The following is a 27,805-nucleotide window of genomic DNA, read 5'->3' as shown; positions in this document are numbered from 1 at the left end:
GTGCTCACAGCAGAAAAGTTTGATGAGGCTGCAGGAATGGAAATTGGTGTCCCTTCTCTCCTCCGTAGGTGTTAGAGCGATGCTGCAGAGCCTACATGGTGCAGTGTTCCCTGCCAGGTATGCTGCAGTACCGGTGCCTCTGCACTGAAATAAATAAGTGATCACAGGGAATGGCTGGGTAGGACAGAAGTGAAAGGCATGGCAGAATGATGGTGAAGTTACCACCATGTGGTATCTGTATGTGTTTACATAAATTCATTGCATTGGCCCAGTCTGGCCTGATAACCACCTGAGGGGTCAGAGAAAGGAGCTGCTAGTTTGATGGGGCTGGGAAGTATAAACAGAGGAGGGAAACTCCCAGGAGCTTTGAATGATTTGAATTAGTGTGTCTGAGCAGTGGCCTGGATTATTGAACTTTTGCCTCCATCACTCACCACGATCCCCTCTCTGCCCTTCATCCTTTCATTGTGTCCCCTTCCAAAATGCATGACTGCTCGTACATTGTACTCGCCGTGCCTTGGCTGGTCACTGGCATAAAATTGTTTGCAAACAAACCCAGTTGTCCTGTGATGGCAGGATGCTTTTTCAATGCTGCTAGCACTGCCCTAACAGTTGTGATTGAAATGAGGGTGGATTTTATGGGAGTCTTGCAAGAAAAATCATTAGGGAGAGGGTCACTGTGTTAAAGCCAGTTCCAGCTGTTGCCTGCTTCACTTGAACCTCTGGTGTCCCTCAAATGAGTGCTTTAAAAAGTGATACCATTGTTGAAGTGCTAAATTTGTTAACTTCATTACCTTTAGGGGCTTTTGCTATTGATTCCTGCTGTTAATATGCACATAATCAGAGTAAAATTGCAATATGAGCATTTCTAGAACCTGTGCTCTAGGTGAGAGTGTAATAGCTCAGAGGAGAGGCATGAATTGTCACACACTCTTGTCTGCCTTTATGCTGTCCCTCATGGATACAGACTGGATTTTTATCTTGTCAAATGGTTTCGCTACAGAATTAAGGCTGCAAAATATGTTCCAGTGCCTGGGAGTGCCCTTCCCAAAATACTGGGTAGCCTTAGGAGGCTGTATGGAAAAAGCAGGCAGCAGTTTTGGGTGCAAATTGCTTCTGTCAAGGTAACCCTTTAACTGTATTACTTCTGTTCGTTGTATGAGAAAAAAGGGGGAAAGTTTCAGGTTTGGTCTGTGTAAGATACTCTTTTGCTAAATGCTTTTCCTGACTAGAAACCTGGTGGTGACTGACAGCATGAAACACGCGGCTGCGTGAACTGAACTTAGTCGTGCAATCAGCTGTTAAGAACTGGATTGTAAGATTTAGTGTGGGTGCCCAATAGTTGAGATTGCAGGCACTCTGGGATCTTGAAAACGAGCGTTTCCTCCATTTGTGACATGGAGATTTCCATAGCCTTAATTCCCCAGGGAAGTCCTCATCTGTTGGACGTTAGTGCATTAAGACCAGCAGTGGTGCTTCTGGGCCAGTATGAAATGTTTGTGTTGTATAGGTGAGGAGACGCAGGGAGCTCAATGCAGAAGACAGGATTTTTTTCAGCACGGTCCATGGCAGCTCAGCAGTCTTCTTTCTAAGCTGGAAATAAGATCTCTTGACTTGGTCCTATGTTTTGGCTGTTAGATGCATCCAGTAACTGGAAGATATGACTTCCCTTGTAACTGGAAGGCAGGTGTTTTGTGGTCACAGTTGCACGAGGGGAAGGTGCTATCTTCTGGCCAACAGCAGCTATGTGAACAACCGGGAGCAGGCTGGGTTTTAGCAAAGGTGCAAACCTGATGGCATTCATAGACTTACATCAGCACTGGCAACTGGGGAAGGACATATATTGGATTTTCTCTTGCTTTTTGCAAGACACCAGCACTGTCTTGGTCCTATTTGAGCTGAGTTTTCAGCAGCTCTTGTCCAGCTATCAGTCGTTGACACAACACTGGGCCGAAGCTGTGGTTCTTCTGCCCTTGGGTGCTGGGAGATAAAGCGGTAGGTGGTGGTACGGTGAACACACAGCACAGCTTACTTTGCTCAGGGTGGGGTGAAAAGATGGATATTGCTTGTTCTTGCTGTAAGACGTCTCTGACTGTCAGAGCAGCCACTCTGGGACTCTTTTGCAACCCTGCACAGAAGAGCAGGGATCTGCCCCTGCTTTGCCACTGGGCTGTGGACTGCAGCCAAGTCTTGGGTCTTGCCCATGATATTAGCAGTAGGGATGTGATAAAGGCTTTAATTCCTCCTATTAGTCGGATGTTGCCATAACGTGGAAATTTCAGAATTATCTCCTGTCTGCACTTAAAATCTGAATTAAGGTCAAGGAAGTCCAAGAACTGTCTATTGCATAAGTTTTTATAAAGACTTATGTTGAAGCTCAAGAAATTAATAAGCATAAAGTATTACATAATTCTAGTGGAAAGCAAGCTATAATAAAAACCTGGGTGTCTGGCCTTTGTGCCTTTTAGAAATGCAGCTGGAACTGGCATCTCTTAATTGCAGCTTGTTTTCCAGGTCATCAGTTTGACTTCTTGAGTATGTAATTCTCCCAGATGGTTTGGCTTTGTGGATGTCTGACATGATCTACCTGTCTTCAAATTTTTTTTTTTTCTTCAGGCTTGGCACTTTGGAATGAATGCTGTCTGGATTCAGAGTTGTGTAACATTAAAGTTTGAATTATGTCCAAATTTCAACTGTGTTATCAAGAAATGTCAAGTTTGCTCAGTGATAGCTGCATCTAGACTTCCTGAAGTGTAATGGTGGAAGTAGGCAGATCTTTCAGGCTGTGGAAACTTCTGGAGAAATACTGGATCCTTAGCAGGCACAGACTCCTTAAATATCTGTTTCTGTAGTGGACAATATCAGATCTTCCAGGTACTGAAGGTACTAACTTTAAGTTTCATACAGGAGTGCAATATGTATTAGGACCTTAACCAGTGTCTGTGAAGTTGTCTGGAATCTCTTCACTTTCTTCTATGGCTGAGACCTTAAGCTACTACTCACTTTTATTGCGCTTTGCATTTTATTATTTTTTTTTATATATATATATATATATTTCCCCAGCAAGGTCAATTTTTACTGTTAATGGCTCTGTGCCTCTAAAATGAGCTGTGGAAGTATGAGCTGTATTTTGTCCTGCCTGTGCACCACCAGTATAAATGGCCTTAGTAAATTCTTCTTCAGAGTTTTGTTAGTGCTGGCACCAGTAAGACCTCGAAAGGTTCAGCTTTAATTTTCTATATCAGGTGAAGTCTGAATGCTCAGTTCCAAAAATTGCAATATTCCTAGGACAGTTTATGGGGAGAGAATAAAACTGAATAAACCCAAGACTTGTGTTCATGGAATTGTCTAAGTGTCTTTTTGCTGCTTTGTTTTTTGTTGTGGTTTTTTTCCTCTACTCTTTGCTTGTATGCAAATGTGAAGCTTCTGTAATTGAAGATTGTATCCCTGTTGCACTGCCCATGATTTGTCAGCCACTTGCTATTTTTAGCTGGTTGTTTAGGATAACCTTCCCATGGCTGCTGACTCGGTGTCAGTGAGTACCAGGTGGTTAGTGCATCTTCTGACAGAACCTTGCTGTGATTTTTATTTTTTTTTAAATTGGTTTCCTTTCACAAAAATGTATTTTTATTAGTATAACAATTCTGTTCTGAAAATATATGCTGTCCTAGTTAACAACTGCCTATCATAGTCTTTTTAATACATATGTAATAAAGAAGGGTTAGGTTCTGCAAAGGAAGACAGGTAATTGCTGCTTCTCCCTCAAAAAAAAAAAAAAGACCCAGAACCAAAAAACACAACCAAACAAAAACCTCAACAAAATATATTGACTCATAACATATTTTTAACCAGCCTCCATAGTGATGGAGGCAGAGTGCTTTGTATGTTGGCTAATTGATTGCACAGCCTTTGATTGATGGGATGCAATTTGGTTGAGCATCAGCTGCAATTGTAAGCCATAGGACCATGGCTGAAATGATTCATGTGCAGCAGCAGGATCTCCAGACTGAATTAGAGGTTTGTATTGACTGTGGTGCTGTGCATTATTTAAAGGATTGGTTCTGTGCCGTTGAGTGTCTGAAGCAATTAACTGCTTCTCTCTGCTGAACAATCACCTCCTTTTTTTGTGAGTTCCTCCATATCAATAGTGACTTTTAGGATAGTTTCTTTGTTTTGGTGGTAAGACAAATAAAAATCAGTCTTGCTGTTTTCTTTTTTTTTATTCTCATTCTTGTGATTTTTTCCCTTCATATAAAATAAACAAGTATTGAGAATACTTTGGCATTTATAATGTTTTTATATTCTTCTAGGAAATAATGGAAGAGCTCTGGAAGAGTGGGAAAAAGGATTTATGTTTAATTTGTTTTCCAGGCACCCCGAAGGTTCAGTAACCTATAGACCAGATTGGCCCGGATGCCACGGTATTGCTTGTTTAAAAAAAACAACCAAACAAAAAAACCCAAACCATACTCCTACTATTAGCCTGTGGCTTTAGGGCTTTCTAACCTTAAACTGAGTTGGGCTTGGCTTCAGCAGTAGCCTAAGGAATCGGTCCCTAGCTGGTAAGGAGCAGTCACTCCTCCAACACGGTATCGGTCCAAGCCCAGGCTGGGCTCCTGCAGCGCCGTGCTGGTTGGCAGAGCCCCAGTGCAGGGGACAGCAGAAGTGAGGCCACTCTGCAAAAATGCGTAGGAACCACGTGGCCCACGTGGTCTTGTCAAAGTGTTTTATCCAGATATGGTTTGCTGGCACAGTGTGGGAGCTTCGGTATCTCGCTCCATTGGTCCTGGCCAAAGAAGCTTGTTGCAGCTCAGTAATGAAAGCTGCTTTCCTCCAGTGACGTTGCTGCCTCGTTTCTTCTTAAGTTAATGAGCTTGTAGTTTTTAATTAGACATAAATGACAGCTGTGGTGTGGTTTGACCCCACCAGGACAGGCTGTCATGTCTTGTTTGTTTATATCTTTTCATACTGCTGTAGTACTCCCAAAAGAAGAAAACAAAAGGGATAATTTACTTCTGAAGTCAGGCAGCAGGGTGGGCAAAAGTGTACCCAGAACTATTGGTTTTGGTCTAGCCTGGTGTTTTGGTTATTCTCTGGGAAGGTATCCAGAAGTGCAAGTCATTAATTCAAGATTACTTTTTATGTGGGCAGCACGAGAATTTCAAGAGCTATTGAGAACTGCTTCGTTGAAAGATGGTGTTCAGAAATCAACACATCCGCCTCTGTCCCCTCCTTCCCTTGATTTTTAGGAGTTTCTTGCCCATTGCTTTTCAAGACAGTTTGGCTAGCCCTTCCCACAAGGGAGGAAGACATGTAAGGCCAGACAGCTGGGGTGGCTTTTGGAAAGAGTGGAGAGGTGAGTTGAGGCGTGATGGAAGGAATTGAGGGGTGGTGGACTGAAAAGGTGGTTTTGGAAGAGAGAGTGAGTCAGTGATGCCATGTTAGCAAAACTACTGAAAATGACATATGACATATCAGGAACATACCGCTGAGGTCCAGCTGCCTGCAGAAAGGACATGTAGCTGCCAGCCAGCAGGGGTTGTGGTGTACAGCATCCAGGCCTGTCCACAAATCGTACTGCTTCAAAGGGTTTAATTTTCCTGGGGGAACTGAGAATCTTTGGGGCCTTACTTGCAGTGAGTGCCGAATGAGAGAGGTGGTGGAATTGCACGGAGAGGAGTAACTGAGAAATGCATTTTTGTTTTTCAGGCTGGCAGCCTCGATGGTTTCTTCTCTGTGGTGGCATCCTGTCCTATTATGACTCTCAGGAAGATGCCTGGAAGGGTTGTAAGGGAAGCATCCAAATGGCCGTGTGTGAAATTCAAGGTAACTAAGATACAGTAACACTCAGCTGCACGAAGTTTGTCCGGTAATGTTGCATTCAAGATGAGAGTTCAGGTCACAAAAGCTATTTGGCAGCTTGATTTCTTTGGTATGTATTTGTAGTAACTCAGTCACTTGATCTATATGCCAGTTTTTGTTCTATAGTATTTTGAAAATGTTAAGAGAGCTCTCTAATATAATGGGTATTCTACAGGCAGGTGAGTCACTGTTTTTCATGAGCCATGGTGGAACATCACACAGCTTCAAATGACTCTTCATAAGCACAAAGCTGAACCTAGAAATATGAATAATAAGCTTCAGTACTAGGTCTGCTCGCTCGTATTGGATTACTTGCCACATCTTTGAGGTTCAGGGCTGGAAACCTGAAAGAGAGGCTTGCCAGAAGAGGGTGCCCTTTCCATAAAGACTCCCAGATGATACTGTACTGATCACAAAACTGCCTTTCATAGCCTTTTGTCCCGCAGCTGTACATGTGTGTGTCCTGTCTATTCCCTAACTCAGAAGAGAAGTCATAAAATGGCAACAGGGGAAGTTTGGGGCTGTAGATTCCTCCTTTCATTACTGTTTGACCTGCCACCTAACATATCTCTTGGGATATTCAGTTGGGCTGGGAAGGGCTGAGGGACTGGTCTGAAATCTATGTTGCTTCCAGTTCATCCTGCAGATAACACACGAATGGACCTGATCATCCCAGGGGAACAATACTTCTATCTGAAGGCAAGAAACGCAGTTGAAAGGCAAAAGTGGCTGGTTGCGCTAGGAACTGCCAAAGCCTGTCTGACTGATGGCAGGACACAGAAGGAAAAAGGCAAGAACACCCTTTTGCTGGCACATATTGTTTGCTTTTTATTTCCCCATCCTTGCCCTAGCAGATGTACACACAAAGATGACAAAATCCATACTTTGTGTCCAACCTGTGCTTCAGGTCTTTGGTGCCGCTAAAAGCCAAGCCATGTGGGGACTCTAGGTAGAAATCTCAGGTGTTTCAAATCCCTCTCAGTGCAGGGATTTGAAAACTTTGGCTTTTCCTTAAAATATACTATGTATAAATCATTTGAAAACCGTGTGCTGATGGGTTCTGTAAGTACAAGGAGTGAGCAGCTCCTGGCTGCGCGTCACTGGCCTGCAGACTGTGCATGAAGGTAAGACTTGTGCAACTGTCTTAGTATGATGACCCAGCCTCTCATGCCAGCGTCTCTTGAGCTTTGGAGTTCCTCAGACCCTTTCCTTCCATGTTCTAACTGGTCTGTCTTGTGCTCTTCAAGAAGCCCTTGGCAATTAAAATAAAGGTTTGCAATAGGTTTTAAATGTGCACACTGGTATTTGGAAACTGAAATCCGATCATGGTCAGGCTATGAAAATTAATTCACTTACCTCTTTGGTTTCACCAACAATCTCACTTTCACCTCAGTGAAAACCCCTCTTGCTTACAAGTGTGGTGTTATTCATGAGTCAGTGTGAGACCTCATGCCTTAACGTTTCGTAACCTCAGCACAATGACTATGCAGAAGATGAGAAAACAGCAAATTATTGTTAATATATCAGTGATCCTGAGCAAATGCAGGGGCGGCGGGCACTTTCGTTTCCTGAGGTGAGGAATCGCTTCTCCTCTTAGCCTTATGTGCATCTTCACCAGGCTTTGCATCTACTGGTTCAAATTGAGTCAGAACTGAGCAGAAGATGCTACTGTAGGGTCCTACACAAAGTGGGGATCTGATGCACAGTGCCTAGAAGCAGAACAAAGTTATATCTATAAACTGACATACAGCAGTAGCACAGGGTGAAAAGCTACTGATGTATTTGCAGAACTAAACCATGTTAGTCTTATTAACAGACAGATGAATTTATTTTGTAATTCTGGGACTCTAATGTCAAAAAAGTACTTCTGAAAAATCTCAGATTGACTGCTAGTCATATCTGGATTAGTCTGCTCAGTTCTGCACTCTCCAGTACAAGAAACATATGGACATACTGGAGTGAGTCCAGCAAAGGGCCACTAAGATGGTTAAAGGGAACATCTGATGAGAGAGCATAAAAAAGATGTAGCCAGACGCTCCTCAGTGAATAGACAAGAGGAAATGGGCATAAAGTTAAATACAAGCAACTCCATTGAGGCATAAGCAAAAATGTTTATACTGAGAGGATGAGGGAGCGCTGAAACAGGTTGCATAGAAAGGTTGTGGAGTCTCCATCCTTGGCAATGTTCAAAACCTGACTAGACATGGCCCTGAGCAATGTGCTGTGGCTGATCCTGCTTTGAACAGGGGCGTAGGACTAGCTGGTCTCCAGAGGTCCATTCCAACCTCAACCATTCTATGATTCACGGATATATATTAAATTAATTATATTAATTTACATTAATTCCTTTCTGTTGGACAGGATGCATCTTTTTGTGTTTTCTGCCCAGAACCGTGATCTTTTAATTCACAGTGTAATTGTTTGCACCTTAAACTACTTAGTGAAAACAAAAATATGATATGTAGGGGTTTCATCCTACTTAAAAGGCCCGTTAAGGTCAAGTGTTGTGTACTTGCTTTTTCTCTGTGTCCTAAGTCTAGGAACATGCTGTTCCTGTCTGTGATGGCAAATAATGAAACAGTATTTTACCTGTCAGGAGCATAATTTATGGCCAATCCAGCTTATCTTTTTGACTTGATAGAAAATGTTTTGAAATACGGAAGTATTGATTGAATTAGATTGGATAATACTATTTCAGCAACTCTCCAAAATCATGTACTGCAAGATGGATACGATAAATTCAGCTCTTCTTTTGTTTCACTTTTAGAGTTCACTGAAAACACAGAAGCCTTGAAGACTAAAATGTCTGAACTTAGACTGTACTGTAACCTCCTTGTTCAGCAAGTGCATAAAACGAAGGAAGCCAGCATTTCTGGTGTATCAGAACCAGAGGTACAGCTCTATTTTTGGTGTAGACCACGTCTGTAAAGTCTTGAGCATTGTGAACTCTTCTGGTTAGCCAATGTAGTATTCGCTCACAGTTACTTAATATTGCACCCTCTTTCTGCAGAGAACCGATGGGAAATAATGTGCCCACACAACAGTTCTTGTTTAAATGGAGTAATACTGTATTGTTGCAAATAACTTTCCCTGTGTTGAGGTAGCAAGTAGTGAGATGAGATATAATATCTGTGATCTAGATAATAACATCTCTGTAGGTGATCATATGTATATAGTGGATCAAAAAAGCCAAAGATTTTTTTATAAAAAGATAACTTGCAAGAAGCGCCCATTTGTCTGCCCCGGAGTCATTAATATCCTGCTCAGCAAAACACTTCTGTTCTCAGCCAAAACCCTTAAAAGGTCACGAGACCATGCAGACCACAAAAAAGCAAAATTGCTAGAAAGAACTGCCTGATCAGCCTCACTTAAGTTAAACTTTCAAACCTTGCAAATCTTCTTGACCAAAGAAGCCTCATTTAAGAGGAGTCTCCTAATGACAGTGATCTGCCCCTTGCTTTGAGAGAGAAATGTGTGAAGAGGGATGCACATCGCTTGCTAGAGAAGCTGGTGTGGAGTTCCAGGATGCCTCCCACTGAAGAGATGGGTCCTCAGGTGCAGGACAGGCAGGCAAAACACCTGAAGATTAATCATTTGTATGTCCAAGCCATCTCTGTAAAGATACCTGATAAACTGTTTATGGTGAATTAACAGACAGTACAGAAGCATGATGTAGTGTATAAATGACTAAAAGGCACTGTTAGAACTTGCAGCTCACACGTGCTGACAACAAAGAAGTAATGTGTTTATCCAGCTCATAGTTCACGCTTCTGGGGGAAAACTCACTTTCCCTGATCTTACTGGTATTTAACTGGAAAGATTTATTGCTAAAAGCATTTCAGCATCAATAACTGCACTTTGCAGAGATGAAGAGTATTGTGGCTATGTGATACTTCATTCTGCCTGTGTTTCAGTTGCAATAATTTTTTATTCATGGGATTTTTGAAATTATTATCTGCAGATCATTCTGTATCTATTTAATTTGTTTACTTTTCATTTCTCCTGTCAGTGGAGTCTTCTGGAGTGCCATTGTTGAATACATCAAGGCTTAGTATTTAATATACATTTAACACCAGAGATAAGTAACTAAGAGGCATTGCTTTTCAAAACGCAAGCATACTGAGCTTGTTGTAGTGAGAGGCTGACAAGAGTGGTAATGCTGTGAGGGGGCATAGTCCCAGTAATATGTGATGCCAGTTCTCTGAGCAGCTGACACATTGCATTTTAATTCATGTTAAACAGAAATCATGACTGTAGCAGTTGTGGGCTTTGTAGACGTTAGTTGCTCCAAATTGATCGTCTGTGGTGAGTCCATTTCTTCCAATTGGTTTCTTCCCACAGAGCGAGATTGATATGGGAGCTCTGTTAAAATCAACCTGTGACACCTTCCTGAAAACTCTTGAAGAATGTATGCAGATTGCAAATACTGCCTTCACTTCTGAATTATTGCATCAGACCCCACCTGGATCCCCACATTTAGCAGTTCTCAGAACGAACAAGGTAATGGCCAGTATCCTCTACTCCCAGTCTTGGCGTGGATCCTAAGGCGCCCTTTTGTAAAGTAGCATTTGTAGAAGTAGGGAATGCATTTTTACCCGTATTATAGCTAGTAGTCCTCCACTGGACATACTCTGCTATTTCTTGTGGTTTGCAAGGGAGGTAGGGCCATTTTTTAATATGCAGTGACCAATCTCTTAACTTTTAGTGGTAGGTGAAAGTTACTAAGCATTAACTTTCAAGGCCTGCTCCAGCCTGCAGACCATGGTGTTTCAAAATACGTTGGCTGTATGGCAAGTTGGTCCATTGTGGGAGCTCACAGCAATTATTACTCTTCCAAGCTACTGCAGCATTGGATCTGAGGCAATACGCCAACAGGAGCTGATGAGCTTATCTTTTTAATGACAAGGGCATTTTCTTGAATCCTGGATCCACAACTACATATGCCAAACTGGAGCATCTCTGCCAAACAGCAGATAAAGGTGTATGTAGGAAGGTAGATGCGTCACTGCATCTGGGAAGAGAGATTACTTCACCATATCTGGTATCTGGCCTCACGTTTCTTCTGTTTTTCCATAGTTTTTTTCTTAAGTAAAGAAAACATAATTGCAAAGAAAACTCACTGTCTTGTTTCTTTTCCACATGCTGTATGGTGTCTCATTTGGCACTTGCTAGCTAGCTTCTGAAAGAAGTCTCCTGGTTTTCTTTTTTTTTTCTTTTCCTTTTTTTTTTTTTGTTTTCAATATTTTAATAGTGTAATAATGTAGCACCTTTTTCACGTTTGTCTGTATACTGCCTCCAGGTCAGAGAATTAGTGAGCGTATGCTTAGCTTTTCAGCTTTTTTGCTGACTCCATCTTGTGTTTAATAAAATGTGAAGTTTGAGAAGCATGATACAGTCTTCTTCCTTTAAAGAATATTCTCCCTCCTCACTTATCTTACAGGTAAAGCACTCTGTCTTGTCCAGTCACACCTCAATGGAAAGGTATAATGAAAGTCTTTACTGTCAATCTCTTTCTAATCTGTTTTTGGTAGTGTCTATTCTTTCCATATTTTTACTCTAATATTACTAGTACTGGATGGAGGCAGAATTGTATTGCTCTGAGCTGCGTACTTCGAAGCAGACACAACAAAAGGGAGCTGGCTCACCCCACTTCATGCCTCTTCTTTATCAGCCCTTTCCCTTTTATTTTTCTCAGCCATCTACTTGGTGACTTACTGGTCAATCACCAGCCAGCTCTCTCCCAGTTCAGTGCTCTTTCCTGCATCTTAGGTTCCACTCCATAAGCTCATAAAATAGTTGCTGGAGAGCAGGCTGATTTGAGGAGTAGATGGCAAGGGTATATATTTTAAAGTACTAATGAGGGGATATTATTTTAGCTACAATACCTGTCTGTGATTTTCTGTTTTATAATCAATTGTATTAGTTTGATTATGTCTCTTTTTAATAAAGGCCATTGTAAATATATTCAGACTCCGTAAACTGAGGTTGAATCGTTAATCCTACTTGCTACAAAGAACTGCCTGGTTCCTTTTATTATTTTAGACAAGTTCTTTTGCTCAGAGCAGCCTGTGACAGCCTATAATTTCTGTCAACTATTTTTCTGTTATTGCTATTGTGTGTTTTCAGAGGAAGAAGCTTACCAAGCAATGTTTTATACACCAACCATTATTCTTTCCCTTTCTTCAGGCAGATGGAATTGAATCCCTGTGAAAATGGCTCTGTAAAAGCAGAAATTAACCATCAAGAGCAAACTCTTATTAAAAGTCTGGAATGTTTAAACCTGGAAACAAATGAGGGGAGCAGTGATGTTTCTGTTGAAGATCACATAGCAGAGGATTTGGCAGGTAAATATATGCACCATCTCTTATCCAGAATGGTTACTCTTTAAGTGTAAATGGAGGGAGGTGTAGGCTGCCTGTGAGACTGCTGATACCTTGCTTCCCAGGAGAGGGAATGTCAGTGTATTTTAGTCTGGTATCTGCCCATTGTCAAGTCTTCCCAGCATAGCTCCTGCCCTGTTGATAGCTAACTTCGGACTGAATGGGGAAGGAAATTAAAAATTCTTTTTTGAACAAGTGGAGGCTCCTCTAGATGCTGATTGACATGTGTAACAATACAGCCTGGCAGAGTTTGGGCTCTTCTTGCACTGTGGACAGACATGTTATTCCCAGAGGCCCTCTGCTGGGAATGCCGGCATCTCTACTGGTATGTAGGGCTGCAGTGTCAGAAGGGGGACATTGAAGCTTTGTGTGCCTGTCTGGGAGGCGTTGACCTTGTAGTCGCTCTTGATTGCTCTGACAAATCTTTACGGAAAATTAACCCTTTTTCTGCAACTAAGAGTATGCTAGAAAGCACCTTATTTCTTCCATTACCTTAGCAATAGCATGAAACTTAGATTTGTGCGTGACTTCAATAAAACACTGTTGAACTAGTTCAGTATAAAATTTCTTCCAATGTAGCTATATTGTTAAGGGCTGTTGAACTTAATTTTGGTAAGTCTATACAAGTAACCTATGACTTCTGCTCGTCCTGTTGAATGGACTGTATTGCTCTTGAATAGTAGCTTTCTCTGCCTGGCCATTATTCCAAAACATACGTATGCATGCAGTGAATCAGCTGAAGTTTTTAAGCCCAAGGTAATGAACATGGTGATTTTGCTCTTACGTGGGTTCTCTTTGGAGTTTTTCCCATTTCTGTGGCTGGTGTTGTGTAGCGTGGTAAGTCCCTGCAGAATAACAGGCATGTGTCACCATTTAGCATAATACCTCAAGAATACAGTCCTAAAGCAAGGAGATCAAACTAATTCAAGTCAGGTTGTTGGTATCATTTAGCTACTGAGGTTGTTCCTGTGCAAAAGAGAAAAGCCTACCCCCTCTTGGGTACGCACATTTGAGCTGCAGAGTTTTGCTGGCAGTACGGGGTGGAGTAGGATGTGCAGTGCCATCCGCATGGGGTGGGCTGACCCAGCCAGCCTGGGGCTCTGTCTCACCAGCGGCTGTATTTGGGTGCTCCCTGTGAGGCCAGGAGCTCTGCCCTGTCTCAGATACTCTTCCTTCCCTCTCCCCTTTATTAAGAGCCGTCCATCTTTAAAAACACGCAAGCACTTAAGAAGTCCCATAAGAAATTTCTGTTTGTCATTTAGGGCTTACAGTGTTCGAGTTTGAAATTTCAGAGGACCCCAGGCTTTATGCATAGCGCTCCTGTGGAATCACTGCAGACTTGAGCTGTTTTTCTACTCACCAGCCTGTGTGTCTTGGTGAAGGACAGATCAGTGACATCCCTCAAACTCTAGTTCCTTAGCAGAGTCACTTTGCTTGTGAATGAGGCACGGTCAGTGATGGCTGAGGCCATTTTTTTCTGCCCTGAGGAGAATGGCTGAAGTTTCATTGCTGTTACTGGGTGCGAGTGGTTCTCTTTTCAGCCAGCACCAGGCTTATTCAGTGGTTCTGCAAGTAATAGGGACTGCTGCAAGCTTGCTTTCAGACTTCAGTTGGAGGAAGAGAGTTCATTGCAGCTTGATCCCTTCAGCCAGAAGCTCAGTTCCACTTCAGGTCTATAATCCTCACTGGCACTTGAAAGTATTCCTTTCCTGGAGAGACAGGTTCCCTGGGAAATCTTGGATGCTAGTTTGACAGTCTGGCAGCAAGATCTGCTGTAGCCATGGCTTGTACACTGCAGATGCTGTGAATATATAATTTTTGCTTCTTGACTTGTTCTCTGCAGTTCTCCGTGAGGTCAGAAGGTCTTACCATGCATGGGATGTATAAGACTTCCTTCAGAGGTGCTCATATAGTGCTCTGTTTATTTGAAACAGATGTGCTTGACCCCAAAGAAGAAATAAAATAGACCACAGTGGGGAAGAGGCACCTGGATCTTTTTCTGGGAAACTTTAAAGATATTCATACAAATTGGGGAGAACATAGCAGCCTTTGATATCGTAGCAGTCTCCGTCTAAGCAGCCAGTTTACTTACTTATCTGAAGGAGCAAACAAGTCGCTATTATTCTTTTGCTTTTGAAACTGCACTGTGCCACTTTATCAGCACTGGGGAAGTTACAGCCATGTGAGAAGTAATCTTTCTTTCAAGGAGATAAGTCTGCTCCCTGCTGCACCCAGTTGCTTCTTCAACACTGTTCTCTTGTAAGGCTGTCCTTGCTGAGGATGTGTGGGCTCACTTGCATTGGAGCCTGGTGCTTGGTCTGTCTGATTAAAAGAAATGGGGAGGGGACTGGTTGAAATGTGGTCTGAGCACCTGACAGACCTGTGGTGAGAGTCATGGTGCTGGCAGGGAAAGCATTTAAACTTGCATGATCCAGATATCCAAGTGCCTTCCTTCAAATAGAAAGCATCTTGATGAACAGGAATAACAGTATGGGTATGTGGCTGTTTTCTTTTTCTATTTTTGTTTTTCTTCTGTTTCCTATAAATGTAAGACATTAAAGAAGATGGAGAGAACAAGCTGCAAGCTGTAGAAAGCTGTGGTGCCCATAAGTTGCTGCAGTCGGAAACTAATTCTTTAAGTGGATTGACTCTGTGTGAGGAAGACAGAAATGAAAATGATTCTCCTACCTTCTTCAGTGTCATGAGCAATAGGTAGTACAGATTTCAATTAAAAGGATTATTGAAACTTTGTTAAGCCTTTAATTGACTCATTTTTAAGACTCTTCTGTCTGTAAAGCTGTATTTGCTGGGATTATTTAACAAGACCGCAAACAGCACAGTAATTGAAGAAGATATTCTTTGTAGAATTAGCTGTACAGAGTGGAGTGGGAGGTTTTTTCCTTGTTTGTAATTGCAGGCCTTGCTTGCACACCACCAAATGTGTATTTTCTGCAGTCATTTACTTTAACCTAGTGAAACAAAAGCCATGTTGGTGGTTCCGTGTCTATAAATTTTACCTCTATGCAAATGAAGTGGGCATGAAATGTAATTTTGCCTTTGGAAGTTGCACAAAAGGAGTTGTTAAGGTAATAATCTTTTCTGCTTGTCCTGGACACCAGGTTCAGTGATATTGAACTTCGGGAGGAGGAGGGCATACCAACAGAAGAGTTTCTGGAGTCATGTTATGCAATTGTGCCAGTTCTGGGTAAGCAGCTCCTTCTTTTCTTCTGACTCCTTTTGACTGCTGCCAGCTGCAAGAGAAGGTGGAGCAGTTGTTTTGGAGAATTTGTTTCTTCGCTGAAGTGATGTGGTAGAAACAGTTCCTATCAGCAGAGTCAATTTCACTGGTACCAGAAGATGTTTCTTACTCCTTCGCTTTATAGAGGATCCACTCTCATTTAGATGGGACCCATGTGTAAGCTGTCTGGAAATCTATGAGTCTGTCTGGAATAGCAATTTCTTCCCCTCAGAAGAGCAGCCTTACATGTCCAGTACAGCTGACAGCACACCATCAGCTGTACTATCTATTTGATTGTGCCAAAGGCTTCTATCTCCAGCTGGTGTAGCCCCTGACCTGCTTGGCCCCTGCATCTAACAGTGGATGTGAGGTCCCTGTGAGCACGCACCCTTTTGAAGACTTCCAAGTTGTAGGTCGGTGTATTTTAACACTTGTACCAACTGGGGTGGATTGGTTCTACACCAAAGAAAGACTTTGGTTTATGTCCTTCATTTAGTATTCTCCTGCCATTTAGAAGGATTGTTAAGAGAGTAAATTAAATGAATTGTTACTAAGACGTGAGGACTGGAAAAAGACACAATTTTAAAATATGGCCTTTTTTTTTTCTAGACAAGCTGGGACCAACTGTTTTTGCTCCTGTTAAAATGGATTTTGTAGGTAACATCAAGGTAACAGCTTATTTCTAGCACTGTGGGGTTTTTTTGTTTGTTTTGTTTTTTAAACAAAATATCTATTTTAGGCACTAAAGCTCAAGAATCTTTGTTGTAGGAGTCAATACTGGAAGGCTATTTAATATTTGATAATGTTACTATCTGTCAGATCAGAATGCTGAAATACCCCTAATTCTGTTCTTACAGTACATGCTGTGTTTAATAAATCCAGTTGTTGTGCGCAAACTTACAAAATATTTGATTGACTGCCAAGTAAAACATCTGTTACACCTAATGAATATGACTGAATCTGAGCTGAATAAGTTGTAAGCCATGATGTGATGGTAGCAATATTGACTTTAGACTGTAAAACAAATGGGGGGGGGACACGACCCCTTTCCTTGACCAAATAGGAGGAAGTTAGTGCCTTAAGCAGCAGCTTCTCAGGAGGTCGGCGCAGACCCTGCAGCCTCAGTTCTTGTTCTGGAAGTTTTTCCAGCTCCAAGTCTGAAAAGGTTTGAAGTGCTGCTTGTGAGACAAGATGTATTCATAGCGAGACTTCTCATAGCTTTTCTTTCAAGAAAAAAAAAAAGCAAAACGTATCTTCTGAGTGTATGATAAGGAACATTGCATACATTCAGATTTGTTTGGTGCAAAGGAAGACAGATATTCGCTTATCTTACTGAAGGTAGCCACTGAAAGACTGAAAATAGCAAGAGAGAAGAATGCTATTTAAAAAACTAAAACCTTGTATGTTTATTGTCAAGTGATAGGCAGCTAATCCTTTAATGTAGAAGAAGGATCTGTTTATCTGCTCCTTAGATATTTTCTCTCTTGTTTTTGTGAGGAGTTGTGTATAACAAACTTGGGAATAAATTAAAAAGCTTAAGCATGCCGATGACTGCTAAGTGTAATTGAGAATTTGCAGCTTAGCAGTTGTCAGAAGGTAATCTTGCTTGTACTTGAAGCTCGGGGCAAGTGGGACTTCGCTTGGAGAGCAGGTTGAGTTAACTCCTTTCCACCAGGGTGGAGGATGCCATGTGAACCGAAAGCATTTTGTCAGACAGAAATGGTAGGTTCCACGTAAATCTTTGACTGAGATGCTTTTTTTTGGTTGTGTTAGCCAGATGGCTAGCCAGATGTGTCTGGGGTGGTGTCCCGGGAAGGCATGCCCAGCATGGCAGGGCAGCCGTGCCGTGGGCAGTGTGTGACGTGGTTGGGGATCTGTGGTATCCCTTTGCAGGGAAGAGTCCTGGTAAATAGGTGATATTTATAGGACAGGCCACTGTTTGGTCTTAAAAGCCTAAAGCTTTACCTCTTGTTTTTTCTTCAGAAAATAAACCAGAAATTTATAACCAACAAAGAAGAGTTTGATACTCTTCAGAAGATAGTGCTCCATGAAGTGAGTGCCGGCGTAGCCCAAGTTAGAAACTCTGCTACGGAGGCTCTCCTATGGCTGAAGAGGTAACGGCCTCGTATCTACTTACACTATGAACCACTAAGGTGGAATGAGGGGCCTTTCACCAGTGCAAGCTTAGGTACATAGAGCAAACTGGTTACTTTCCACAGGCTCCATCAATCCAAACTGGTTAGGTTCAAGATTAATGTGTTGTCTGTAGTTGTATCACTGCAACTTTGCCAAAAGGCCTGAAAAAGTGATCGCAGGCCACCTTTTTTCACGTAAAAGTGAAGTTACAGTGAGTGACTGATCCTGCCGGGCCAGACATGAGGCAGGTGATTTCAGGCTGCAGCAATGTTTTAGCAAAGTATGTTTCCTTGGGCTAGGAGGGAGGCTGGAGGAGGTGGCTGCGTTTTTTTAATTCAGATTGAAAATGGCACCTTAATTCTGAGTTTTATTGCACTTCTGAGTTGTATTGCAACTTTGGGGGCTTTGTTATACTTTGGGTTACTTTGTTATTAACATGGTTTCTTTTTATTTCATGGGTTCATCCTGACAGAGGCTTAAAGTTCTTGAAAGGGTTTTTGACAGAAGTGAAGAATGGGGAAAAGAATATCCAAACAGCTCTGAGTAAGTGCCAGCTGCTTTATTCTTCATGTGCTTCTGAATTTACATACTTGGCTATTTTCCTCCTTGTTTAGAACCTGTGTTTTCTTTTCTTCAGTGACTAATGATGCAAGTAGTCTCCAAGAAATAATTTTTTTGAAAATCACAGTTTTTGAAAATGGCCATCTTCAGGCAGATTACTAGATAACTGGTCTATGTTGATTTAATAGCAGATAAAGATTCCTTTAACTGGAATCCTTTTGGTAGGGGAGACAGTCATATCTCAGGGAAAAAAGTGCTTTGTTTCATTCCATTTTCTCTACTGGTTTGCAGTGAGAGCCCTCCCAAATTTATAGTTGCTGTTGTGTTATTTTTTTAGTTCCTTGTGAGATTGGCCATCACTCTTTGAAATCACCTCTTTGCCAGTATGGCTGTGAATTGCCTGTATCAGTTAGAAGGGAGTTTGTAATGGAAAAGAAGGAATTTTTTTCCAAGTACACAATTTCTGACGCTTCTCTGAGTCAGGCTAGTGCCCACAGCAAATATAAAACAAAATACAAACCCCTCTTAGTCTTGACTTGGTTATTACTGAGTAAGACCCTCTCTATATGCATGCAGTTTAATGTTATGATAATCCTTTAAAACAGCTTTTTTTAAAGCTTTTTTTTTTTAGCTTCTTTTAAACAGCTAAGCAGTCGTCCTGTAGGATTAGTAAGAAGAACTACTACACCAAAGTATGTAAGCAGCTCTTGAAAGTGGAACTGTAAATACACTGCTACCAGATGTGGATGTTAAACACCACGGAAAGTCCAGGCACTTACTTGACCTTCTGAGTCTGAAGGCTTCAGCACTGAATTACTTCTTGAATTGCTCTGTGTCCACAGCAGAGGCATGCTGCTGTTTTTTTCTCACTTTTTCCTTCCCTTGCTCCCTCTGAAAAGCTCTTCCATATCTGTATCACCAGTGCAGCTTTGGTTTACTGTTACAGTTTCTTATTTAGGAGTTACTGTGCTATTTGAATCTCAAGTAAAGATGGCGTATAAGTTCTCTTTCTACAACCTCAAATATCAAGCTAATGAAATGAAAATAAAAAATGGAATATCCACCAGTTCTTATGATCTTCTGAGTAACAAACAGCTTTCTAAAGGGATTTCTCTATACTTGGGATTTCAATCTAAGCAAACTTTTCAACTTCTGGTGTTTTTAATGTCCCCTATATTTGCTGATAAGGCAGAGAATAGACTTGTCAGACCTGTTTGCTACACAATACTCTTTTTCTCCTTATTTCATTGCTCTTATTACTGTATGCTTTTCTCATAGATTCTCACTCCTACTGTAAAGATAGAAAAGCCACATTCCCCAATCATTAGACTGATAGATGAGGAGTACTTAATATTACAGCAAAACTTGTGGCTGTGTTTTACTGACTTTTTACACTTTTCCAATAATAACTGTCTGCAGTCTTTTAAGCAAATATCCTAAAGCAGCAAAATGTAGAGGTTCTCTTTCTTCAAGGTAGAACAGCTCAGGGAAAGTATAATACAATGTCAGATACTTAAAAATTCAACTGAGGGACAAGGATATGAAATGACGACAGTGACAAACTAAGACTGGGAAAATATGGCTCAAAGATGTTTGGCTTTGTATATAGAAAGCTTTGTATATGAAAGTGGAGCTGTCTAGGAACATAAGAAGGGCCTTCATCAAAGACTACACTCAAGGGCACTCACAATAGAGATCCTGAGGATTATTTTAATAAGGGCCCGGTCCTTTCTGTTCCCATGACCCTCGAAACTTGACCCTCAGATGTAAAGAGAGAGTTCTTGGTTAATGCCTGAGCTAACCACCTTGACTGAGGCTGACTAACCATCAGGTTGCAGCATTGTTTTGCCCTGTATATTATTTTCTCAGACTTGCACTGAACTGAGAACTAGATAGTAGAAGAAGTGTTAGTTGTGAAGCACAGCTAGTCAAATAAAAACTACATTTGCCTTCCTGTCTGTTAGAACACTTACTTGCCATGGATGAGTTGAAGGAGATTTGACAGCAGTGCTGAGACCCCAGTGCAGAAATCCCAAATCTGTCATCTCCTTTCAGTCATAACTTTGGTGCTCAGAAACAGCCATTATTTGCATCTAGTGGCAAGAATATATCCTTAAATAGTCATTTATAACCTCTAAGTTCTCTTTGTGATGCAAACTTAAAACTGCCATACATCTATCTCTTGATTGATTTTTTTTTTTTTTTTTTTCCCCTCCCCCCCTTCCTTTAAGACAATGCTTATGGAAAGACATTACGGCAGCACCATGGTTGGGTTGTCCGCGGGGTCTTTGCGGTAAGTATTTATCTTGGTTGCTGATAGAGCTGGGGGTCTTGTTAATGTGATCTTTTGTTGTGTGTAACTAATAAACCATGTTAAAATTATATGCGTTAAAATGAATAGATTCCCTTGTCAGACCTTATTTTCCAGGTGAGGACTGTGGCTATCACTATGTTCAGTATTGGGCTTTCAGGGTGGAACCTGCTTTCTGGAGCCAAAAGAGACGGATCACGCTTGCGTGCACATTTTTTTCATTATGTGTTTTTCAGCACAGTCTTGCAGGGCTATTAAATGAAGAAATGAGGGTTTGAAGTTGCTTTTTTGAGGATTGATCTGTCTTTGGATGTGAGCATTCAAGAAGGGTTAGTGCAGAATGTGTCAGGGAGTTGAAGGAGAATATGTTGGCTAGAGGAAATGGTTTATTTTTGTCCAGTCTGGCAGCTCCCCCTCGTGTCTGTCACTGGAAATTATCACTGAAATTATAAAAGAAAAAAAGAAGAGCCTCATCCAGGCAATCATGACAGAGACTTTGACTGGGAGAAAGAGAAATGTTGGGAAAAGCTTTCTAAAGACTGTTTGGAGAAGGGGACTTCAATGTTGAAGTGTGTGAGACTGGGTTGGGAGCTCCCCTAACAAACTGTACTTTATTTGGGGTTTGTAAGATGTCTTAAACTGGGTATCTATGTAGAGATAATTAAAAAAAAATATATATATATTAGCCTCCCTGTCAGTTAAAAATCTTAACATATGCATGTACACATAAATACATTAAAGCTATGCAATCTAAGTGCAAAGAGGCATGTCTTAGAATGTCTTAGAATTTTTTCGTGGCTTTAGTTAAGTTTCTTTTCCTGTTCTGTTTTGCCAATCTAAAAGCTTTGGTTCCTCTCCCAGTTAGCTTTAAGGGCAGCTCCAACGTACGAAGACTTTGTGGCAGCTCTGTCTGTAGAGGAGTGTGATCCTCAGGAAGAAACATTTTACAAAGGAATGCAGAGGGACCTCAACATTTACTTACCAGCCATGGAAAAGCAGCTAAATATCTTGGACACTCTCTATGAAGTACATGGTTTGGAGTCAGATGAGGTGGTATGACTACAGCAAGACCATGTCTTAAAACTTCAGGGACTGTATCTGTTAACAAAGATTTCTTTCATTTTGGGATTTTTTGGACATCGTTTCTGTTCATTGTATCTTTTCAGGTGGGAAGGGTGTTGTGAGTGTTTTTGGGGGAGGGTATGTATGATTTTTATTTTTTTGTTAACGCTTGTTTTGTGTTTAAATGCAGAGGTACTGTTTCTCTTTGGGTCATAACTATGTCCCTGATGAATGTTCTTGACTGTTTCTGCCCTGCCTGTGCACGTCCCCTTCTCTTCACCTCATAAAAGTGACAGAGCAGAATTTGGCCTTTGCTCCCGTACCTTAGGAGAGAGCCGTGCGTGTAGCGGAGCCATTGGGACATCAACATGGTGCCCAGGCAGGCGCTGCTGGCTCTGGCTCTCCCATGCCCTGTGCCCACTCCCTGCGACGATGTAGGAGGACAGAGGTACTGAGAGTTATTGTTACCCTGGTAGCAGAAGAGAAGGGCAGCTAAATGCCAGCTTATAAGGTACGCAGTGAGTTTATCCCTTAATTTGGGTTGAAGCTTTTTAATGCAGCACCTCCCCAAATATTTTAGAGATCTTCACCACAGGCGTATGTGGGTGATGGTCTGAGCTTCCCCAGGAACCAGCCTTTGAAAGTGGGTGTTGTGTTCCCTGACCAGCTCCCAGGATGTGCCACGTTCTCCCTGTCAGCTCCTGCCAGTGGACCACAAGAAATTTGCTGGCACAGACTGGCAGAGCCCAGCTAATTTCAACAGTGCTTTACACAAGCAATTGAAGATCATGTCCATCCTCCTGGTTTATTAAGGTTTTGGTGGGTTTTTCTATTTTGGGTTTAGGGTTTTCTTAAATCAAATTCAAACAAAAATGTAATACTTGCTTTTAAATTGAATACAGCTAGCAGTTTAAAAAGCAGATTTCATTAAAATCCTTCCTAGGCTGCCATTCTGGGCAGAGACGTCATGAAAGTGGACATGAAATGAGTAAAGCATAGGGGAAGCTAGAATTTGTCACAGAGCCATTACACATTGGGCCAATTACAAACCTTAAAATCTGATGTAGAAGTGACTGGAAATTAAGAAAGTAAGATTTGCCCTTTTTCCCATTTTGCTGATACAGATAAAAATGTGCTCCTTAACACTGCTGCTACTAAAGAGAATAAAGAAGTCCTTTTAGATAGTGACATGGTTAAGGACAAAATTCCTAGTTGTGTTGATGACTAGAAGGCTGCCTGTGTATTATTGACTGCCCATTCAAGGCATAAGCGGGTCTCTCAGTGGTGACCTGGGGCTTCAGGTGGCTTTGTGCAAAGAGTTGAGTTTAAATCATGTGCAGGAGGAGAGAAGACTGTGCTAATGAGGTACTTAGAGTTAGTAAATCTTCATAAATATAGGAGAAGTCAGTGTTGCCGTACTCACAGGAGAAGTACTGGCTTTTGCTAGGCTAAAAACCATGTTGTCAGTAAAATGAATGTACTGCAGGCCTGCTGCCGTGCATTGCTCTGTGACGGGAGCTGCTCTGCATACCGAATACTTGATCCTTTCTAAAGAGCCTAGCATTGTGAGCTTTAAGAAGAGCATATGATGCTTGAAGAAAAGACCAAACATCACACTTGGTGTATAAAGCAAGATACCAGGACTCTAATTTGGCATTTAAACAGTGTGACTTCCTTGTTCCTGTCATCCTCTCTGAGTTGTGCCTATCTGTAGTTCCTACATACTCCAAGAGGAATCAGAAGGATGTGGGGGTTTTAGTTTTTTGGATTTTCTTAAATTAAGTAGTATATGTTTATGTTTGAGTGCAAAGTCAAAACTTTTGACCAAAGCTCCATTCAATTATTTCACTACTTGCAGTGCTAAGAATGAAGCAGACAGCCTTTGGGATTCGGCTGTCTGCTTCTTTTAAGCATGAATGCAAAGAAACCACTCCTGTAGGAGAACAACCAACTCTCAACCCTGTGTGGTTTCCTCAAGGTTTTCAGCTGTTATGTGGGAAACTTTGCTGTAATAGTTTTTAGCTGAATGCTCTGGGAAGGTAATGGAGACCACATTTCCACAAAATATCAGCTGGGGTATGGAGAGAGCAGGAAGAGATCCCTCTTCTCTAGAAATTAACTGTCGGATCATGATGAAAATTGACTTCCCTTTTTGGTCTAAGCTTTTCCAGTAGCAGGAAAGCATATTCAGCACTTAAAGTCTTGGAGGTATTTTGGAGTTTTCTGTTTGTTTGGTTTGGTTTTGTTTTGTTTTTTTAAGTAGCGGGAGAACCACTAGTTTGTTAGTAGTGCATCAGACCCAGTGTTTGATGCAGAAAGTCAGGAGGCTTTATTTCGTAGGCAGAGAACTTAACAGCTTCATTGGGCCATTAGCTTCAGCAATTACTAGCTTCTACCGTTCTTCCTTCTTCTAACAAATAGAGAGTGGTCCACATTGCATACCCTTGAATCAGCATGGCATCATGCCTCAGAGCAGGCTTTCTCTTCTTGCTCTTCTGTGCAAAGTTGGTCTTTCTGAACTCTGGAATTGGTGCTTGAGAACGTTGTTAGGAGACTGCAGCTTCAGGAGACCCCTTTGTGCTTGTTGTTAAACAGGGGACATGTAGAGAAGGAATTGAGCAAGATCTCCTTGCCTTCACGACTTGTACTTCACCATGCACTGCTCTTGCAGGGTGTTGAGCACTTCTAAGACTTACAAATGCTATCTTTCTAGTCAAACCACCACTGAGAAAGAAACCCATGCAGCATGTTGCAGAGCTGAACTCCAAGTTACACGTGTAAGGATGCAACAGACTAGATGACCAAGTGGAAGCAAATACACTGCTAGACAATTCACTTCTTTCTTTTCCTGTGATGTCAGTTTAGCAAGCAGAGAGGATTGCTTTTGATTTTAGTAATTGTAGAGAGCAAGCAACTAACTTTTGGCCTTCAAATTTAGAATTGGAGAGAAGGTCGGTGTTTTCTGTTTGATTTGTTTGGCTCGTTGATTGGTTAGGGTTGGTTGTTTTTGGTTTTTGTTTTTGTTTTTTTTTTTAAATGGCTGACATTTATGAACAACTGACCTGCATACTGGTAGAGGTCCACGTGACTCTCAGATAACAGCACCCTTGCTCTGTATACTTTACATGAACTGCTTTGGTTTCTTAAACTGCACTAGTCTGAAGTTTTGCATCCCGTTCCTTTAGAAATGCTTTCGGCTGTTTCCTTCAATGTCTAACAGTTGCATATTCTCAGGGATTTTACTTAGCCATGGCAAAATAAGAGTAATCACAGCCTTATCCTAGGAGAGTAAGGCTGCATTTTGTGAAATTAGTATAGCTGAGCGTAGAACTGTGATACAGCATATGACACTGACAGTGTCTATCCAGTGCGCATCCTTGCTGAGACGTGGTAAATCCCAAAGCAATCTGATAGAAGTGCTATCTAATACTGAATAATGGCAGTCAGCATATTTGAATAGAGATCATACACACATCTTTGTAATATAGTGCCATTGGCATTAGAGCAGAGCTCTGAAATAATTTCAGTCAAGTTCTGCTTAGCAATGGGAGGCTTTTATTTATTTTATTTATTTTGTTGTTATTTTTTTTTAAATAAACTATGTTCTGGAGCCCCCTCTGCTATTTTAAGACACCATACTCAGTTGCATATTGAAGTTCTGTGACATTACAATTGTAGAATATGAACTGGATACTCAAGTGCTTTAGTGTAAACTTGAGGAGTCATTGAAACATCCCATCTTGACACTGTTGTAATATGGGTCTCCTTTTAACAGATGCACTTAAAGTTAAGGGCCATATACCTTCGCTTACAAGCTTTTTGTAAAGCATCATCAGGGTTTAGGTTACAGCTATTTGCTTTAAAAATGTTTCATAGTTTGAAAAGTGTCACTTGGTTGGATGGATGTATAAAAAGTATGCCCAAAATGTGCTCCAGTTGTTTGCAGCGTGCTTTGGCAAAGGGGTGCGGACCGTTACAGAAAACAGGGTTACATATATATATATATCTGTACACTGGACCTTCTAACCCTTTCTTTTCATTATCACTTCGGCTTTTGTGAAAAACTTTAGGGAACCTTAAACTGCCCTTCAGACACCAGAAAAGATCATTAGCCTGTTCCTACCTGGGTATCTTCCCCTCTCTCCTCACCTGGTCCCCACCTGGTCCCCACCCCTTCCTTTCCTTCCATTGTCATCTGCTTTGCTACCAGAGCTGTTGCTGTTAAGTGGAAGCATCTCTCCATAGGAGCGCAAAGCAGGAAGTTTTGTAAGTGATACAAATGTAAACTTGGAAAATCAGACCTGAATTCTTTGGCAGGCAACCAAACACACAGTCAGATGGAGAATGTGCTGCTCTTCTCTGAAGTTTCTTCCTGGTTTGACCTATTTCACCAGGAAAACCACACCACTTCAAACTTTTAATTTCACCGATGAAATTTAAATTGGGACACTTCAGACTTGGCAGTTCTACCTCTTATGAGTGAAAACACAGGGATTATTTTTTTTTTAATTGATTCATTTCTCTTCTCTTGCCTGCATAGTACAGATAACAAAACAAAAAGAGAAGTGGGGGGGGAATAACTAAATTCATGCCTCGGCTACCTTCTGTAGCCCCTTGGTGAACAAACCCTGCAAACTACTGCATGCTCCAAGCAATATAAAATCACCCTCGTGCAGAAGGGATATCATAGCACACTTCCTGGCTCTGAGCAAGCCCAGGCAGTAGCTGGTCCTGCTCACAGTTCACATAAGGATTTAAGCACTTGCTTTGAAGTTAGAACACAGGCATATGCTTCCCTTAAACACACATGCACCCTCCTACTGGCACTCAGTTCTTCAAAATGTGGTCTTTCGCTATCATGTTTAATATTCCTTTCTTGGTATAGGATTTCTCCCCCCAGATACTCCAGATGTGCTAGAGGTGGATTTAGGGGTTTTTTAATGTATGAAACTTCCTTGTTTTCATATCCTGATTTCTGCTTAACACTAAGTTTGTTAACTTTATTTTGCATTGCAGCATTCAGGGGGTCCAAAACTTAGTAATTCCTTTATTTAAAGCCATCTTGAAAGTTTGAGATTTGTGTCTACTTGAAACTAAACAAGTAAATTGCATTCCAGAATATGGTGACTAAACTGAAAACCAAAGCAGCTTGCTTTTGTGGTTTCCTTTCCTATTTTCTTTTTTCAAGCCAGTTTTGGGCATACATTTTATCTATGTCAAGCTGAGCTTACTGCAAGCCTTACTTATAAAATACATTTAAAGATGAAGAGAAGGTATATTGCCTCACACTTTAAATTTACTTAATTGTAAGGGCTTGTTCATGCCCCCAAAATCACCTCTTCCAGTGTAAGCATTGCACAAATTGTGCTGTCATAAGCAGTTCAGTCTGAAATACTTTGGAGTTTCCAGTCTGCATCATTTCTCAAATCATACAGCATCTGTCTCTTCTTTTGGAGCATTGTTAAGACCTTTGTCGTCAGACTTTTATATTATTTCATTATAATAAACTTATTTTAAATAAGCATGTTTTAAAATCTTGCTTTCTCCTTGCATGGATTTTGTTTCTTTTATTACAATAGAGGGCCTAAAGTGCTCTTCAGGACTGCATCTGTTCTAGGTACTGTGTGAACAGTCGAAAACAGTATGTTTCTGGTTCACAGAAACTACCTGTATGTATCTTTGTACGAAGAATGTTAACACACATGGAACCTGTTTTGATTACAAGAATAAAAGCTGTGTCTGGCGTATGGTTGTGGGTCCTTGGCCAGTGTAAATATGTGAAGGCTGTAGTTACAAAAGCCAGCCTGGCAGTGTGAGAGGAATTTGTATTTTAAAATTGCATGTGTTATTTGTCCTTCTTTTGCCTGGACTTGAATCTCTTCCGTAGAGATTTCAAAGACTTCAGAAACTCCTGTGTGGTCATCTTGAGATGCAGATGAAGACTAGTGCTCCTTAATTAATGTGGGTGCAACATCTCCCTTCCCCCCCCGCCCCCCAACACAGCATGGAGGTGAGAGCAGATCTATGATACCCGATTGTCTCTCTCTAGCAGGGGCAAGTCCCTCTGTTAAATGGCAACATCCAGGCGGAGATCTGTGAAGTGGCGGAGGCATTTTCTCAACGGGAGAAGAGCAGATGAGACTGAGCCCCTGCCTGTGCCTAACCAGCCCTGTGGCGGGGGGGGGAGGATGCATGTGTCCTGTGGCAGCAACAGCAGCACTGCTCAGCTAGAGCTGGCTGTCTCCTGCGGGATGC

At 41.5% G+C, this 27,805-nt stretch overlaps 1 protein-coding gene across 1 annotated transcript; it reads left to right on the top strand.

Moving 5' to 3' along the window:
- The first annotated feature begins 3,966 nt into the window (after nucleotides 1-3,966).
- PLEKHA8 (pleckstrin homology domain containing A8) lies at nucleotides 3,967-27,295 on the top strand. Its single transcript, XM_050890918.1, has 14 exons — nucleotides 3,967-4,021; nucleotides 5,710-5,826; nucleotides 6,497-6,652; nucleotides 8,630-8,754; nucleotides 10,204-10,362; nucleotides 11,303-11,343; nucleotides 12,049-12,206; nucleotides 14,795-14,954; nucleotides 15,362-15,447; nucleotides 16,090-16,148; nucleotides 17,464-17,594; nucleotides 18,089-18,159; nucleotides 20,409-20,470; nucleotides 21,350-27,295. The coding sequence occupies exons 1-14, from the start codon at nucleotides 3,967-3,969 to the stop codon at nucleotides 21,545-21,547; spliced, it is 1,578 nt and encodes a 525-aa protein (XP_050746875.1). The 3' UTR covers nucleotides 21,548-27,295.
- Nucleotides 27,296-27,805: the final 510 nt, after the last annotated feature.

Source organism: Gymnogyps californianus, chromosome 2 (assembly GCF_018139145.2).
Source record: "Gymnogyps californianus isolate 813 chromosome 2, ASM1813914v2, whole genome shotgun sequence".
NCBI lineage: Eukaryota > Metazoa > Chordata > Aves > Accipitriformes > Cathartidae > Gymnogyps > Gymnogyps californianus.
Note: the sequence above shows the minus strand (reverse complement) of the source record. Positions and strands in the feature narration are given on the sequence as shown.